This window comes from Mobula birostris, chromosome 4 (assembly GCF_030028105.1).
Source record: "Mobula birostris isolate sMobBir1 chromosome 4, sMobBir1.hap1, whole genome shotgun sequence".
NCBI classification, from domain to species: domain Eukaryota; kingdom Metazoa; phylum Chordata; class Chondrichthyes; order Myliobatiformes; family Myliobatidae; genus Mobula; species Mobula birostris.
Genome location: NC_092373.1, coordinates 91216511 through 91229626, shown reverse-complemented (window position 1 = coordinate 91229626; position 13116 = coordinate 91216511). Strand labels below are relative to the sequence as shown.

Here is a 13116-nt window from a genome sequence, read left to right as displayed (position 1 = left end):
TATCAGAATCATGCTGCACAGAACTCTCTGCATTGGCAGACATTTTAGCCATACTTGGAGATACTGCGCAGGAAGGATAAATGTTAAAATCCATCTGTGGATCGTCAGTGGTTGGCTTAGTTGTCAACTGCACTGCAGGAACAACTTTACCATCTGCCCGGTCATTCCCTAACAGCAAAGTACAAACGTTTGTAACATCTTCCACTGGTAAACTGGAGCATAATCCGATCTTAACAGGTCCCGAAACCAACCCTGACTGTAAAGTTACCCTGTGCAATGGCACAGAAACCATGCTGCCCCCAATACCCTTAATAAGATTTACCTCACCAATGTCAGTCTCATCACCAAACTTTAGAACGCTGTCTAATATAAGTGACTGAGAAGCCCCAGTATCTCAAAGAATTTTCACTGGTACCAGGGCTGACCCTTCCTTCACTAATACAAACCCATCTGACATAAAACGATCGAATCCCTCTCAACTCGGTCAGACCTCTCAGTCCTTAACTGAGCCTCAAGAGAATGTTCAGAACCCTGCGGATTTATCAGTGCTTCAACTTGCTGATCACAGGCATTTGGGGCTGCCTCCTTTTCCTTTTTCTTCTTCAGGATGGAACAATTAGCATCATATGACCAGCCTTCTTACAATAGTAGCAAGTAAATAGTAAGACCACAATATTTCTCCTTCAACTGCTTCCCTTCATCCTTACTCTTGTCACTAGTCCCAGCTTTAATTTCCAGTTTACCCTGGTTATCCCTGATACTGTTTCGGAAGCTTTTACTCAGGGTAAATTTAACCTTATGAGTTAAAGAAAACTCATCTGCTAATCTAGCAGACTCCTGCAAAGTGGCAGCATCCTTTTCATCTAAGTATGTCTTTATGTCATCAGGGATGCACCTTTTGAATTCTTCAATTAAAACCAACTCTTTCAAGCTGTTAAAAACATCATTTACATTTTTAGATGTGCACCAGTGGTCAAAACACACAAACTTCTCATAAGCAAATTCTATATATAAGTGTGGTTTACAGATTTCCTCAAATGTCTAAATTTTGCCTGTATGCTTCTGGGACCAACTCGTAAGCTCTGAGCACAGCCTCATTCACAATGTCATAATCAGTTGCTTCATCAACTGTCAAAGCAGAATAGGGTTGCTGAGCCTTCTCCTTAATTACACTTTGTGAGAGAATAGGCCAAGCCTCTTTTAGCCACTTTAAACTCTGAGCAACCCTCTCAAAATGCTGAAAGTATTTATCAACCTCTGCCTCGTCAAATGGAGGTACTGTACCAATTTAACTTCCTGACTGGCCTCAAACTTATCACTAGAGTCTAACACTAGACCCCTTTGCAGCAATCTCTCTATCTTTTCCAGCTCAAACAGCCTCTGTCTTTCTGCTTCCTCCCTCTGTTTTCCTGCCTCTCTAGCCTCAAACTGCCTCTGCCTTTCCGCAGCCTCCATCTTTAACTTTTCTAACTTGTACGGGAGCTCAAGCTCACTAGGTTTACTTTCATGAAACACCTCCAACTCCTCCGGTTTAAACACACCCTCAGATACATAATGCTCAGCTATTATCCTCTGCATCTGTGCCCTCCTCATTGTTGATTTCACCGGAACAAGTTTGAACCTTTTAGCAGTACTCAACAACTCAATGCTACTGACGTCCTCTAATGCCTCAGATGTTGGCGGTTCCAGAAATCTATCAACATCCATTGCTGCTGATTTTCCACACACAAATAAATCTAAACAGATTTCCCCAATGAAACTGATAATTAATCAATCAATACACCACCAAATTTGTTCATATCCTGGATGCAGGCCCCAATTTTGTTATGAATTGTAACGCTTTAGAAATGAACCAGCAACAATAGACTACATCTGGTTTTAAGGTGAAAACTGCTATCTTTATTAGTATTGACTTATAATATAGTAACTTAAGCAAGATAACAATAGTTAACAGTGTTACGTGTATATATGTGTGTAAATATAACTCCCAAACTATTGAGCTCTGGGGAAACAAGGCTTAAGAGTCTTGAGATGGTAAAGTATGAAAGTTCTGTTCATCCACAGAATAGATGATGAGAGAGAGGTATTTGTAATCCAGGGTAAATATCGAGAGAAGGCAATTATGTCGAATTCCACAGGTTCATGGTGGTAAAAGTGGAGAACAGCTGCTGTAGATTTTATCCGTTGTCGTTCCAAATCGACATACGAATTATCTCCAAAAGTGACTTGTCACAAGGCGTATCGTCTTCAAGTGAATTACCACACCACACCTAGGCAAGGGTGTGGTCTTCACAGGATACCCCAAATCCGATCCACTCCTATGGATCAAATGAGGTGACAACCACACATTCAACGTTCGCTGAATCGATAATTAACCCACCCTTGTGGGCATTGGAAAGTTCTAAACAGTGACCCTTGGCCACTAGTTCCCTTATGTCGATCCTTCCATTTTTTTCTCCTTCATCTCTGTCTGACTCTGAGTGTCTGTGTCCTCAGTTAAAACTAAACAAGCTGCGAGCGATGTAAACAAGCCGTAAGTCAGACTGATTCGCCTTAATATCTCTCTCTCTCTCTCTCTCTTAAGATGACAGTCCACAGCAAAGGAAACCCAGGGATTCATAACAACGACCACTCCCCATTGTGAACTGACTGGTGTGCCAGTAGTTGGGATGACTGAGTGAATCCTTTCCCACATTCTGAGCAGGTGAATGGCTTCTTCCCGGTGTGAACCTGCTGATGTCTCTGTAGGGTGGAAGAGTGAGTGAATCTCTTCCCACATTCTGAGCAGTTGAATGGCTTCTCCCCAGTGTGAACTCGCAGATGTCTCTGTAGGTAGGATGACTGAGTGAATCTCTTCTCACAGACCGAGCACGTGAATGGCCTGTCCCCGGTGTGAACTGACTGGTGTGCCAGTAGCTTGGATAAATGAGTGAATCCTTTCCCGCATTCTGAGCAGCTGAATGGCCTCTCCCCTGTGTGAACTGACTGGTGTGCCAGTAGGTTGGATGACCGAGTGAATCCCTTCCCACAGTCTGAGCAGGTGAGTGGCCACTCTCCAGTGTGAACTGACTGGTGTGCTAGTAGTTGGGATGACTGAGTGAATCGTTTCCCACATTCTGAGCAGGTGAACGGCTTCTCCCCAGTATGAACTCGCTGATGAATCTGTAGTTGGGATGACTGAGTGAACCTCTTCCCACAGACTGAGCAGGTGAATGGCCTCTCCCCAGTGTGAACTCGCTGATGAGTCTGTAGTTGGGATGACTGAGAGAATCCCTTCCCACAGACTGAGCAGGTGAACGGCTTCTCCCCAGTGTGAACCCGCTGATGTACCTTCAGTTGGGATGACGCAGTGAATCTCTTCCCACAGACTGAGCAGGTGAATGGCCTCTCCCCTGTGTGAACTCGGTGATGACTCTGTAGGTGGGATGACTGAGTGAATCCCTTCCCACAGACTGAGCAGGTGAATGGCCTTTCTCCAATGTGAACTGACTGGTGTGCCAGTAGTTGGGATGACTGAGTGAATCCCTTCCCACATTCTGAGCAGGTGAATGGCCTTTCTCCAGTGTGAACTGACTGGTGTGCCAGTAGTTGGGATGACTGAGTGAATCCCTTCCCACATTCTGAGCAGGAGAATGGCTTCTCTCCAGTGTGAACTGACCGGTGTGACAATAGTTGGGATGACCGAGTGAATCCCTTCCCACAGTCTGGGCATGTGAACGGCTTCTCCCCAGTGTGAACTCGCTGATGACTCTGTAGGTTGTGTAACTGAGTGAATCCCTTCCCACATTCTGAGCAGGTAAATGGCTTCTCCCCAGTGTGAACTCGCTGATGACTCTGTAGGTTGGATGACTGAGTGAATCCCTTCCCACATTCTGAGCAGGTGAACGGCTTCTCCCCAGTGTGAACTCGATGGTGACTCTGTAGGGTGGATGAATCAGTGAATCTCTTCCCACAGACTGAGCAGGTGAACGGCTTCTCCCCAATGTGAACTCGCTGGTGTCTTTGTAGGGTGAAACAGTGAGTAAATCTCTTCTCACAGACTGAGCAGGTAAATGGCTTCTCCCCAGTGTGAACTCGCTGGTGTCTTTGTAGGGTGAAAGGGTGAGTGAATCTCTTCTCACAGACTGAGCAGGTGAACAGCTTCTCCCCAGTGTGAATTTGCAGGTGTCTCTGTAGGTAGAATGACTGAGTGAATCTCTTCCCACATTCTGAGCAGGTGTACGGCTTCTCCCCTGTGTGAACTCGCTGATGACTCTGCAGGTTGTATGACCGAGTGAATCCCTTCCCACAGACTGAGCAGGTGAACGGCTTCTCTCCTGTGTGAACTGACTGGTGTGTCAGTAGCTTAAATGACAAAGTGAATCCCTTCCCACAGTCCGAGCAGGTGAACGGCTGCTCCCTGGTGTGAACTCGCTGGTGAGCCATTATGTTAGATGACCAAGTGAATCCCTTCCCAGAGTCTGAGCAGCTGAACATCCACTCCCCGGTGTGAACTCACTGGTGAGCCACTAGGTCAGATGACTGAGTGAATTCCTTTCCCAGAAATTCAGCATATGACAAGCCTCTGCCCGGTCTGTACTGACTGGTGTGTCCACAGGTGGGAAGACCGACTGAAACCTTTCTCACACACAGAACAGGTGAATGGCCTTGGCCAGTGTGAACCTGCTGATGTACCTTCAATTGAGATGACCGAGTGAATCCATTCCCACTGTCTGAGCAGGTGAACGGTCTTTCCCCTCTGTCAAATGTTGGGCATGCCAGTTGGTCAAATGACTGAGTGAATCCCTCCCCGCAGTCTGAGCAAGAAGGATGGTTGTTTGAATCCCTTGCTCCACTTCTTAAATACCTAGACAGAGGCAGCAAAACTGGCATGCCGTGTTTGAGAATCCTGGAGCAAATTCCTTCTCGTTTTTAACCTGTAAAAAGATTTACAAATTCCATCAATGGGTGTAGGACAACATTTCAGATGAGATCACTTGAGTTGCCACGGTTTGATCTGGTATCACACTGTTACAGTGAGGTTGAACCCAAGTTGGACAGAGAAATCATCTTCTGTCTGGGCACAATGCTGGTATCTGGAATGACCATCAATTCCCTGACGCTCTTCCTGTCTCTATAAGAATGGGGCATTTCTGCCATCTCCAATTCATGCCTTGGCTCAGTTTGACTCTCTCCATTGGTATTATTCCCTGTTCCTACTGAGCTGCATGAGTGCCTGGCCCCACAGTAACTGAAACATTATCACGCAAATAGTCTTTCATGACGTGCAGCTGGGATTTTCTTTTATGTATTATTAACTTAAAGCGCCACAGTTTTAACGCCATATAAAAACTTCCTGCCGAGATGAATGGTTGGTCTGCACAGCTGTTAAAAGTACTTAGGGTGATTTTTTGTAATATTTCAGGTTCTTGTCACAGTCATAGAAAGTTACAACATAGACCCTTTGGGCCACCTAGTTTGCGTTGAACAATTTAAACTGTCTACTCCCATTCCTCTACCATCCAGGTACCCATACACACCTCTTAAATGTTGAAATCATGCTCGCATGCACCACTTGTGCTGGCTGCTCATTCCACATCTGGATAACCATCTGTGTGAAGAAGTTTCCCCTCATGTTCCCCTTAATGTTTCACCTTTCACCCTTAACCCATGGTCTCTGGTTGTAGTCCCACCCAATCTCAGTGGAGAAAGCCAGCTTGCATTTACCCTATCTATGCCCCTCCATCACAATCAAATCTCCCCTCAATCTTCTACGTTCCAAGGAATAAAGTCCTGACCTGTTCAATCTTTTTTTATAACCCAAGTCCTACAGACCTGGCAACATCCTTGTGAATTTCCTCTGAACTCTTTCAACCTCTTTTACATCTTTCCTGCAGGTAGGTGACCAAAACCGCACACAATACTCCAAATTCAGCCTCACCGATGTCTTCTATAAATCAACATAACATCCATCTATTTTTGTCAGTACTTTGGTTCATGAAGGCCAATGGGCTGAAATCCTTCTTTCCGTCCCTATCTAACTGTGATACCACTTTCAGTGAATTAAGGACTTGTATTCACAGGTCCCTTTCTACTACAACACTCCTCCGTGCCCGGCCAGTCACTGTGAAAGACCTCCCTTGGTAGATCATACCAAAGTGCAATACTCACACTTGTCTGCATTAAATTCCATTTTCATTTCTCAAACCATTTTCTCAGCTGGTCCAGATAGCAGTGCAAGCCATGATAGTCTTCCTCGTTGTCCACTACACCACCAATCTTGGTGTCATCCACAACTTTGCTGATCCAGTTAACCACACTATCATGCAGATTATTGATATAGATGACAAACAACAACAGATCCAACTGATCGCTATTGCACACCACTAGTCACAGGCTTCCAGTCAGAGAGACAACCATCTGCTACCACAGTCTGGCTTCTCCCAAAGACAGTGTCTCATCCAGTTTACTATATCATCTTGAATGCTGAGTGACTGAACCTTCTTGAGCAACCTCCCATATGAGACTCTGTCAAGTGCCTTGCTAAGGTCCATGTAGACAACATCCACTGCCTTGCCTTCATCCACTTTCCTGATAACTTCCTCGAGAGATTCTATAAGATTTGTTAGACATGACCTACCGTGCACAAAGCCATGCTGTCTATCCTTAATCAGTCCACATCTATCCAAATACTTATATATCCGGTTCCTGCACATACATTCCAATAACTTTCCCTCTACTGATGTCAAGCTCGCCATCATACAATTTCTTAGTTTATTTTTAGAGCCTTTCTTGAACAGTGGAACAACATTGGCTGTCCCCCAGTCCTCCGGTACCTCACCTGACACTGAGGATGATTTAAATATTTGTGCTTGGGCCCTGATAATTTCTGCACTTGTCTTCCGCAGGGTCCCAGGGAACAACTTATCAGACCCTGGGGATTTATCCATGGTAATTTGCCTTAAGACAGCAAACACCTCCACCTCTGTAATCTGTACAGGGTTCATGAAGTCGATGCTGCTTTGCCTCACTTCTATAGACTGTGTCCAACTCCTGTGTAAATACGGATGCAAAAAAACTATCTCCCCCATCTACTTGGTCTCCTCATATGGATTATCATTCTGATCTTCCAGAGGATTAATTTTCCCCTTGCAATCTTTTTGCTCTTAACATGTCTGCAGAATCACTGAGGAGTCTCCTAAATCTTGTCTGCTGGGGCAACCTCATGCCTTCTTTTATTTTAACTTGAATTTCCTGTATTTCATAAGTACCCCATTTGTTCCTATCTGCCTGTACCTGGTATGCACCTCCTTTTTATTGATCTGGGAGATGAAAGCCAAAGGGGTGACAGAGTTGTATGGTGGGAGTTGGGGGTAGGGTGGTGTTTAAACTGAAGTTGCAGGGTGAATGGGAGCCTGGATAACAGAACAGATAATGGAGGGGTTGTGGAAACAGATGTTGTTCAGACCTCAGACAAAGTCAGGAATGAAAAAGTTGAGCATGGTGCAGTGAATATGCTGAGCCCTATATATTTCAATACAAGGAGCATCGTAGGAAAGGTGGATGTGTTCAGGGTATGGATCTGAATTATGACACTAGGATCTGGCAACTGTGGACTGGGACAGGCTGCTTTACGGCAAAGGTGTGCTTCGTAAATTGAGGCCTTCAAAGCAATATTTTGTAAGTACAAAGCGGGTATGTGCTTGTCAGAATAAAAGGTAAAGATAGAAACTATAGGGAACCTTGGTTTCCAAGAGATATTGAGACATTGGTATTGAGCACAAAATGGAGGGAGTTACATAATAGGGATAGCGGGTAGGTTCTTATGAAGAATAAATGCAAGAGAACAAAGAAGAAGTAAATCAGGATGGCTGAAAGAAGGCATGAGGTTGCCCTCACGGGAAAGATGAAGGATAATCCTAAGTGATTCGAGAGATAGATTAAGAGTAAAAGTATTGCAAGGGACAAAGTTGGTCCTCTGGAAGACCAGAATGGTAATCCATGTTTGGAACCAATGCAGACGGGGAAGATCATCTCTATTTACCCAGGAGATGGACACAGAGTCTATGGAAGTGTGGGCAATGGCATTAACATCATGGACCCTGTACAGATTAAAAGAGGAGATGCTTGCTATCCTGAGGCAGATTAGGGTGGATAAATCTCCAGGGCATGACAAGGTGCTCCCTTGGTCTCGACAGGAGGTAAGTGCAGAAATTGTTGAGGCCCTAGCAGAGATAATTAAATCATCCTTAGTGATAGGGGGAGGTACCAGAGGATTGGAGAACAGCCAATGTTGTTTTGCTGTTTAACATAGGAATGAGAAATCTACAACATATTGTAGGCCCTTCGGCCCACAATGTTCTGCCAATCCTGATACCTACTCTAGAAACTGCCTGGAATTTCCCTAAATCATAGCCCTCTATTTTTCTAAGCTCCATGTACCTATCCGAGTCTCTTAAAAGACCCTATTGTATCTGCCTCTACCACCGCTGCTGGCCGTGCATTCCATGCATCCACTACTCTCTGTGTGCAAAACTTACCCCTGACATCCCATTGGTACATATTATCAAGCACCTTAACACTGTGCCCCATCGCGTTAGCCATTTCAGCACTGGGAAAAAGCCTCTGGCTATCCACATGATCAATACCCCTCATCATCTTACACACGTAAAAAACGCTCTAAACATAAACAAGGAAATTATACATTGCTCTGAGGATTTGTTGGAAGTATACACAATTATGAAGGTAGAGATAGGGTAAATGCAGCAGGCTTTTTCCACTGAGGTTGGGTGGGACAACAACCGGAGGTCATGGGTAAGTGAGGAAGGTGAAAAGTCAAGGGGAACATGTGGAAAAACTCTTCACTGAAATGCTCGTGACAGTGTGGAATGAGATGCCAGCACAAGTGATTCATGCCAGCTCAATTTCACCATTTAAGAGAAGTTTGGATAGGTACCTGGATGGTAGGGGTATGGAGGGCTGTGGTCCCAGTGTAGGACATTGCATTAGAGTTTAAGTATTTTTGGCATTGTCTAAATGGGCCGAATGGCCTGTTCCATGGAACTTCTCCATGTCCCCATGACAGAGAAGCTGGCCAAACTTGATTGTCAGGGGAAACTGGTAGGAATGACAACAGAGCAGCAATGGCTGGAGATTCTGGGAGCAATTCGGGAGCTGAGTGATAGATACATCCCAAAGAAATGGAAGCATTGTAAAGGCAGGAGGACACAACCATGGCTGAAATGAGAAGCCAAAGCCAACATAAAAGCCAAAGAGAGGGCAAATAATAGAACAAAAACTATTGCAAAGTTTTTTAAAACTTACAGAAGACAACTAAAAAAAAAAAATGAGATATGCTCAGGGCATTGAATTATGATTTGTAACCATTAATGTTTCTTGGTTGCACCCAAAAGTCTGAGGCATTTAGAGGAACAAAATATCCGGGGCCTCAATATCTCTTGAAAATCAGGGACCCCTGCACCAGTGACCTTTCAACTTTTAATTTGGCAGGCACACACAAACTCTGCACATTCAAGATTGCACTTCTGAAGAATTCCCACTTACCAAGTACTCCTTTGCCAGAAAACAGCCTGTCACAAACCACACTTGTCAGATCCTTTCTGATACCATTAAAATTGACCTTTCTCCAATTTACAATCTCAACCCGTCGTCCTGACTTCTCTTTTTCCATATTTACTTTAAATCTCATGGCATTATGATCACTAGATACAAAGTGTTTCCATACACTAATTTCCATCACCAGCCCTGGATCATTTCCTAACAGCTTATTGCACACTTCTACATTGGGAACTCTACATGCTGATTGAGGACACAATTGACAAACTCTACCCCAGCTAGACCTTTGACAGTATGGGAGACCCAGTCAATATTTGGAAAGTTAAAATTGCTTACTATATCAATATTTTTTTCTTGGCATATTCTGCAATCTCTCGACAAATCTGTTCCTCTAGATCCTTTCTGATACCATCAAAATTAACCTTTCTCCAATTTAGAATCTCAACTCATGGTCTAGACCTCTCTTTTTCCATAATTACTTTAGATCTAATAGCATTATAATCACTAATTTCTGTCACCAGCCCTAATTAGGGGCACATTTGACAAACTCTACCCCATCTAGTCCTTTTAAGTATGGGAGTCCCAGTCAACATATGGAAAGTTATAATCACTTACTGAATCCACCTTTGTTTCTTGGCATGGGGTGTAATCTCTCTAGAAATGTGTTCCTCTAAATCCCTCAGACTGTTGGGTGCAACCAAGTCCCAGTAATGGCTATGATATCATGATTCCCTGTCCTGAGCTCATCTGGCTTTCCTATGACGTTTCCTGCATTGTGATATACACAGCTCAGCACATTCATCACACCATGCTCAACCATTTGATTGCTGACTCTGTCTGAACAACATCTGTCTGGGTGTAAAGAAAGCACCCTCTCCCTCAATGTCACAAAAACAAAGGAACTGATTGTGGATGACAGGAGGAATGGAGACAGGCTAACCCCTATTGACATCAATGGATCTGGGGTTGAGAGGGTGAACAGCTTTAAGTTCCTCGGCATAAACATCACCAAGGATCTCACATAGTCTGTACATACCCGCTGTGTGTCATGTGGCTGTGCGCCTCTTCCACCTCAGATGCTTGATGAAGTTTGGTATGGAAGATCTTTCTACCGGGGCACAATTGAGAGCATCCTGACTGGCTGCATCACTGCCTGGTATGGGAACTGTACTTCCCTCAATCGCAGGACTCTGCAGAGAGTGGTGCGGACAGCCCAGCGCATCTGTAGACGTGAACTTTCCACTATTCAGGACATTTACAGAGTCAGGTGCGTAAAAAAGCCCGAAGGATTATTGGGGACCTGAGTCACCCCAACCACAAACTGTTCCAGCTGCTACCATCCAGGAAACGGTACCACAGCATAAAAGCCAGGCCCGACAGGCTCCGGGACAGCTCATTCCACCAGGTCGTCAGACTGATTAATTCATACTGATGCAATTGTATTTCTATGTTTTAATGACTGTCCTATGTACTATTTATTATAAATTACTAGAAATTACACATTGCACATTTAGATAGAGAAGTAATGTAAAGATTTCTACTCCTCATGTTAATTAAAGATGCATGTCATTTCAATTCACCCTCTCCACCATCTGTTCTGGCATTCTGACTCCAATCCCCTCTGCAAATTTAGTTTAACCACCATCACCCCTCCCCCACCACACACTAGCACTAGCAAGCCTTACCACTAGGATATTTGATCTCTGCTAACAAATCCCCTATCAGCTCTTTGACACTCCCCTGCCAAGTTATCCCCCCCCCCCAACAGTTTCTAAAGTGTTGTTGTGTGGGATGGCAACAAGAGTACTCTGCAATGGCTAATTAACCTCATTCGCCTTCCTGACTCTCACCCAGATTCCTGTGGGTGAGAATTCACCTCTCTTCATGTCATATCTATCACCCTCACCAACTCCTGGATAATCTGGAATTCAACCATTTCCAGCTCCAACTCCCTAACGTGCGAGGTTACAAGCTGCAGCTGGATGCATACCTAGCAGGTGAGGGTGTCAAGGACACTGGAAGTCTCCTCACCTTCCCACCAATGTCCCATCTAATTTGTAATGACCGGTGTGCCAAAAAATCTTGCCTGTGCAGTTTTTACCCATTGACAACAACATGTGCACACTGAACTTTAAAGAGAGAGGTATTTATTTTAACAGCTAGCAAATGAGAACTTTGATCTCCTCTGGGTTTGATCGAGTTCATCTGCACTCTCACACAACCTATATAGCAGGCCTGTAGAGGGTTATGAAGGATTTTCTCGCCAGACCTTTTGCACACCGTCCATATCTGATTTGCTCGCTAAATGATGCTTTAAAAAGTCAGATTTCCAAATATTACTCCACTTCCTCCCACTTGCAAATTCTCCAGCAACTTTTGCATCGCCACAATACATACAGGTAATACCAGTTTCTGTATTGTACATAAATATTTCCCCTGAACCCTCCCCCAGGTGACTGACGGCCAATGAATATGAAGAGAAGGGCAGTAGTCTGTCTCATTGGAGTCTGGCACATTTGTGATGTGAAAGCTACTTGTTGCTCAGGACAAAGGTGTTTGATATCATTATGTACCCAGAGAGAATGGGTCAAAACATGTTCCCACGGGTAGAAAGGTCCAGAACAAGAGGAGGTAGAACAAGCAACACACACAAAATGCTGGAGGAAATCAGCAGGCCAGGCAGCATCTATGGAAAAGTGTACTAATGCTGAGTTGCTCCAGCATTTTGTGTGTGTTGCTTGGATTTTCAATATCTGCAGATTTTCTCTTGTTTGTGATTGGAGGGAGAAGGAAGGTGATTTTCTCAACAATTGATGTAAAAGATTTTGTCCCCTTTCTCCGAGTTCCTAATCCTTGCATTTAGACAGCTGGAGCTCAGCTCTGTCTGAGAGATCCACCGGTTCCCATTCCCTCATCAGCCGGAAGCTCCCCGGGGCCCGTGTACAGATCGTGGGGCTGAGACAGAGGGAAGAGAGCAGGACTGTCCCGGGATTACGGCCCACGGTGTCCGGAGCTCACAGCAATTGTTCCGAATTCGGTGTTGAAAACCCCCACCCGCAGCCGGGGAATATCTCTTACCTGGTGCCGATTCCTCAAGGCCTTTGTGTACCGCGCGCATGCGCGATATTCGGGAACAGCCTGTGCATTCGATCGGTGTTTCATCGACGGCGAAAATTCTTCGCAGAGCTTTCTGGGTAATCACGGTGCCATTAAAAGTTTCTGCAAGCACCGGTTCCATGCCCATACCTCAGTTTTTTTTTGTGTAGAAAACTCGGCAGCTCTTTTAATGCAGAAAGCAGCTCCCATAAGCAATACACTTAATGTCAACAAGCTTTCCGCGTGTCTAATGCCAAAGTGGAACCTTGTTACAAATGCAGATATACAACACAAGAGATTCTACTGTTGATGGAAATGTGAACAAATACACACAAAATGCTGGAGGAACTCTGCAGTTCAGGCAGCAACTAAGCAGAGTAGTACACAGTCTGGGCATGCTGAAGGGGCTCGGCCTAAACGTTGTCTATTTATTCCTCTCCACATTTGCTGCCTGATCTGTTGATT

General features: G+C 44.6%; 1 protein-coding gene across 1 annotated transcript; it reads right to left on the bottom strand.

The window, feature by feature from the left end:
• Nucleotides 1-920: 920 nt before the first annotated feature.
• Nucleotides 921-12678, bottom strand: LOC140195981 (uncharacterized). The gene is made up of 2 exons (XM_072254666.1): nucleotides 12634-12678; nucleotides 921-4916 (listed from the first exon to the last, which is right to left on the bottom strand). The coding sequence occupies exon 2, from the start codon at nucleotides 4474-4476 to the stop codon at nucleotides 2617-2619; it is 1860 nt and encodes a 619-aa protein (XP_072110767.1). The 5' UTR covers nucleotides 4477-4916; nucleotides 12634-12678; the 3' UTR covers nucleotides 921-2616.
• Between the last annotated feature and the right edge of the window lie 438 nt (nucleotides 12679-13116).

Excerpts from the sequence above, each read along its gene's own strand:
- LOC140195981 (XM_072254666.1), bottom strand. The coding sequence starts at position 4,476 with ATGTTCAGCTGCTCAGACTCTGGGAAGGGATTCACTTGGTCATCTAAC.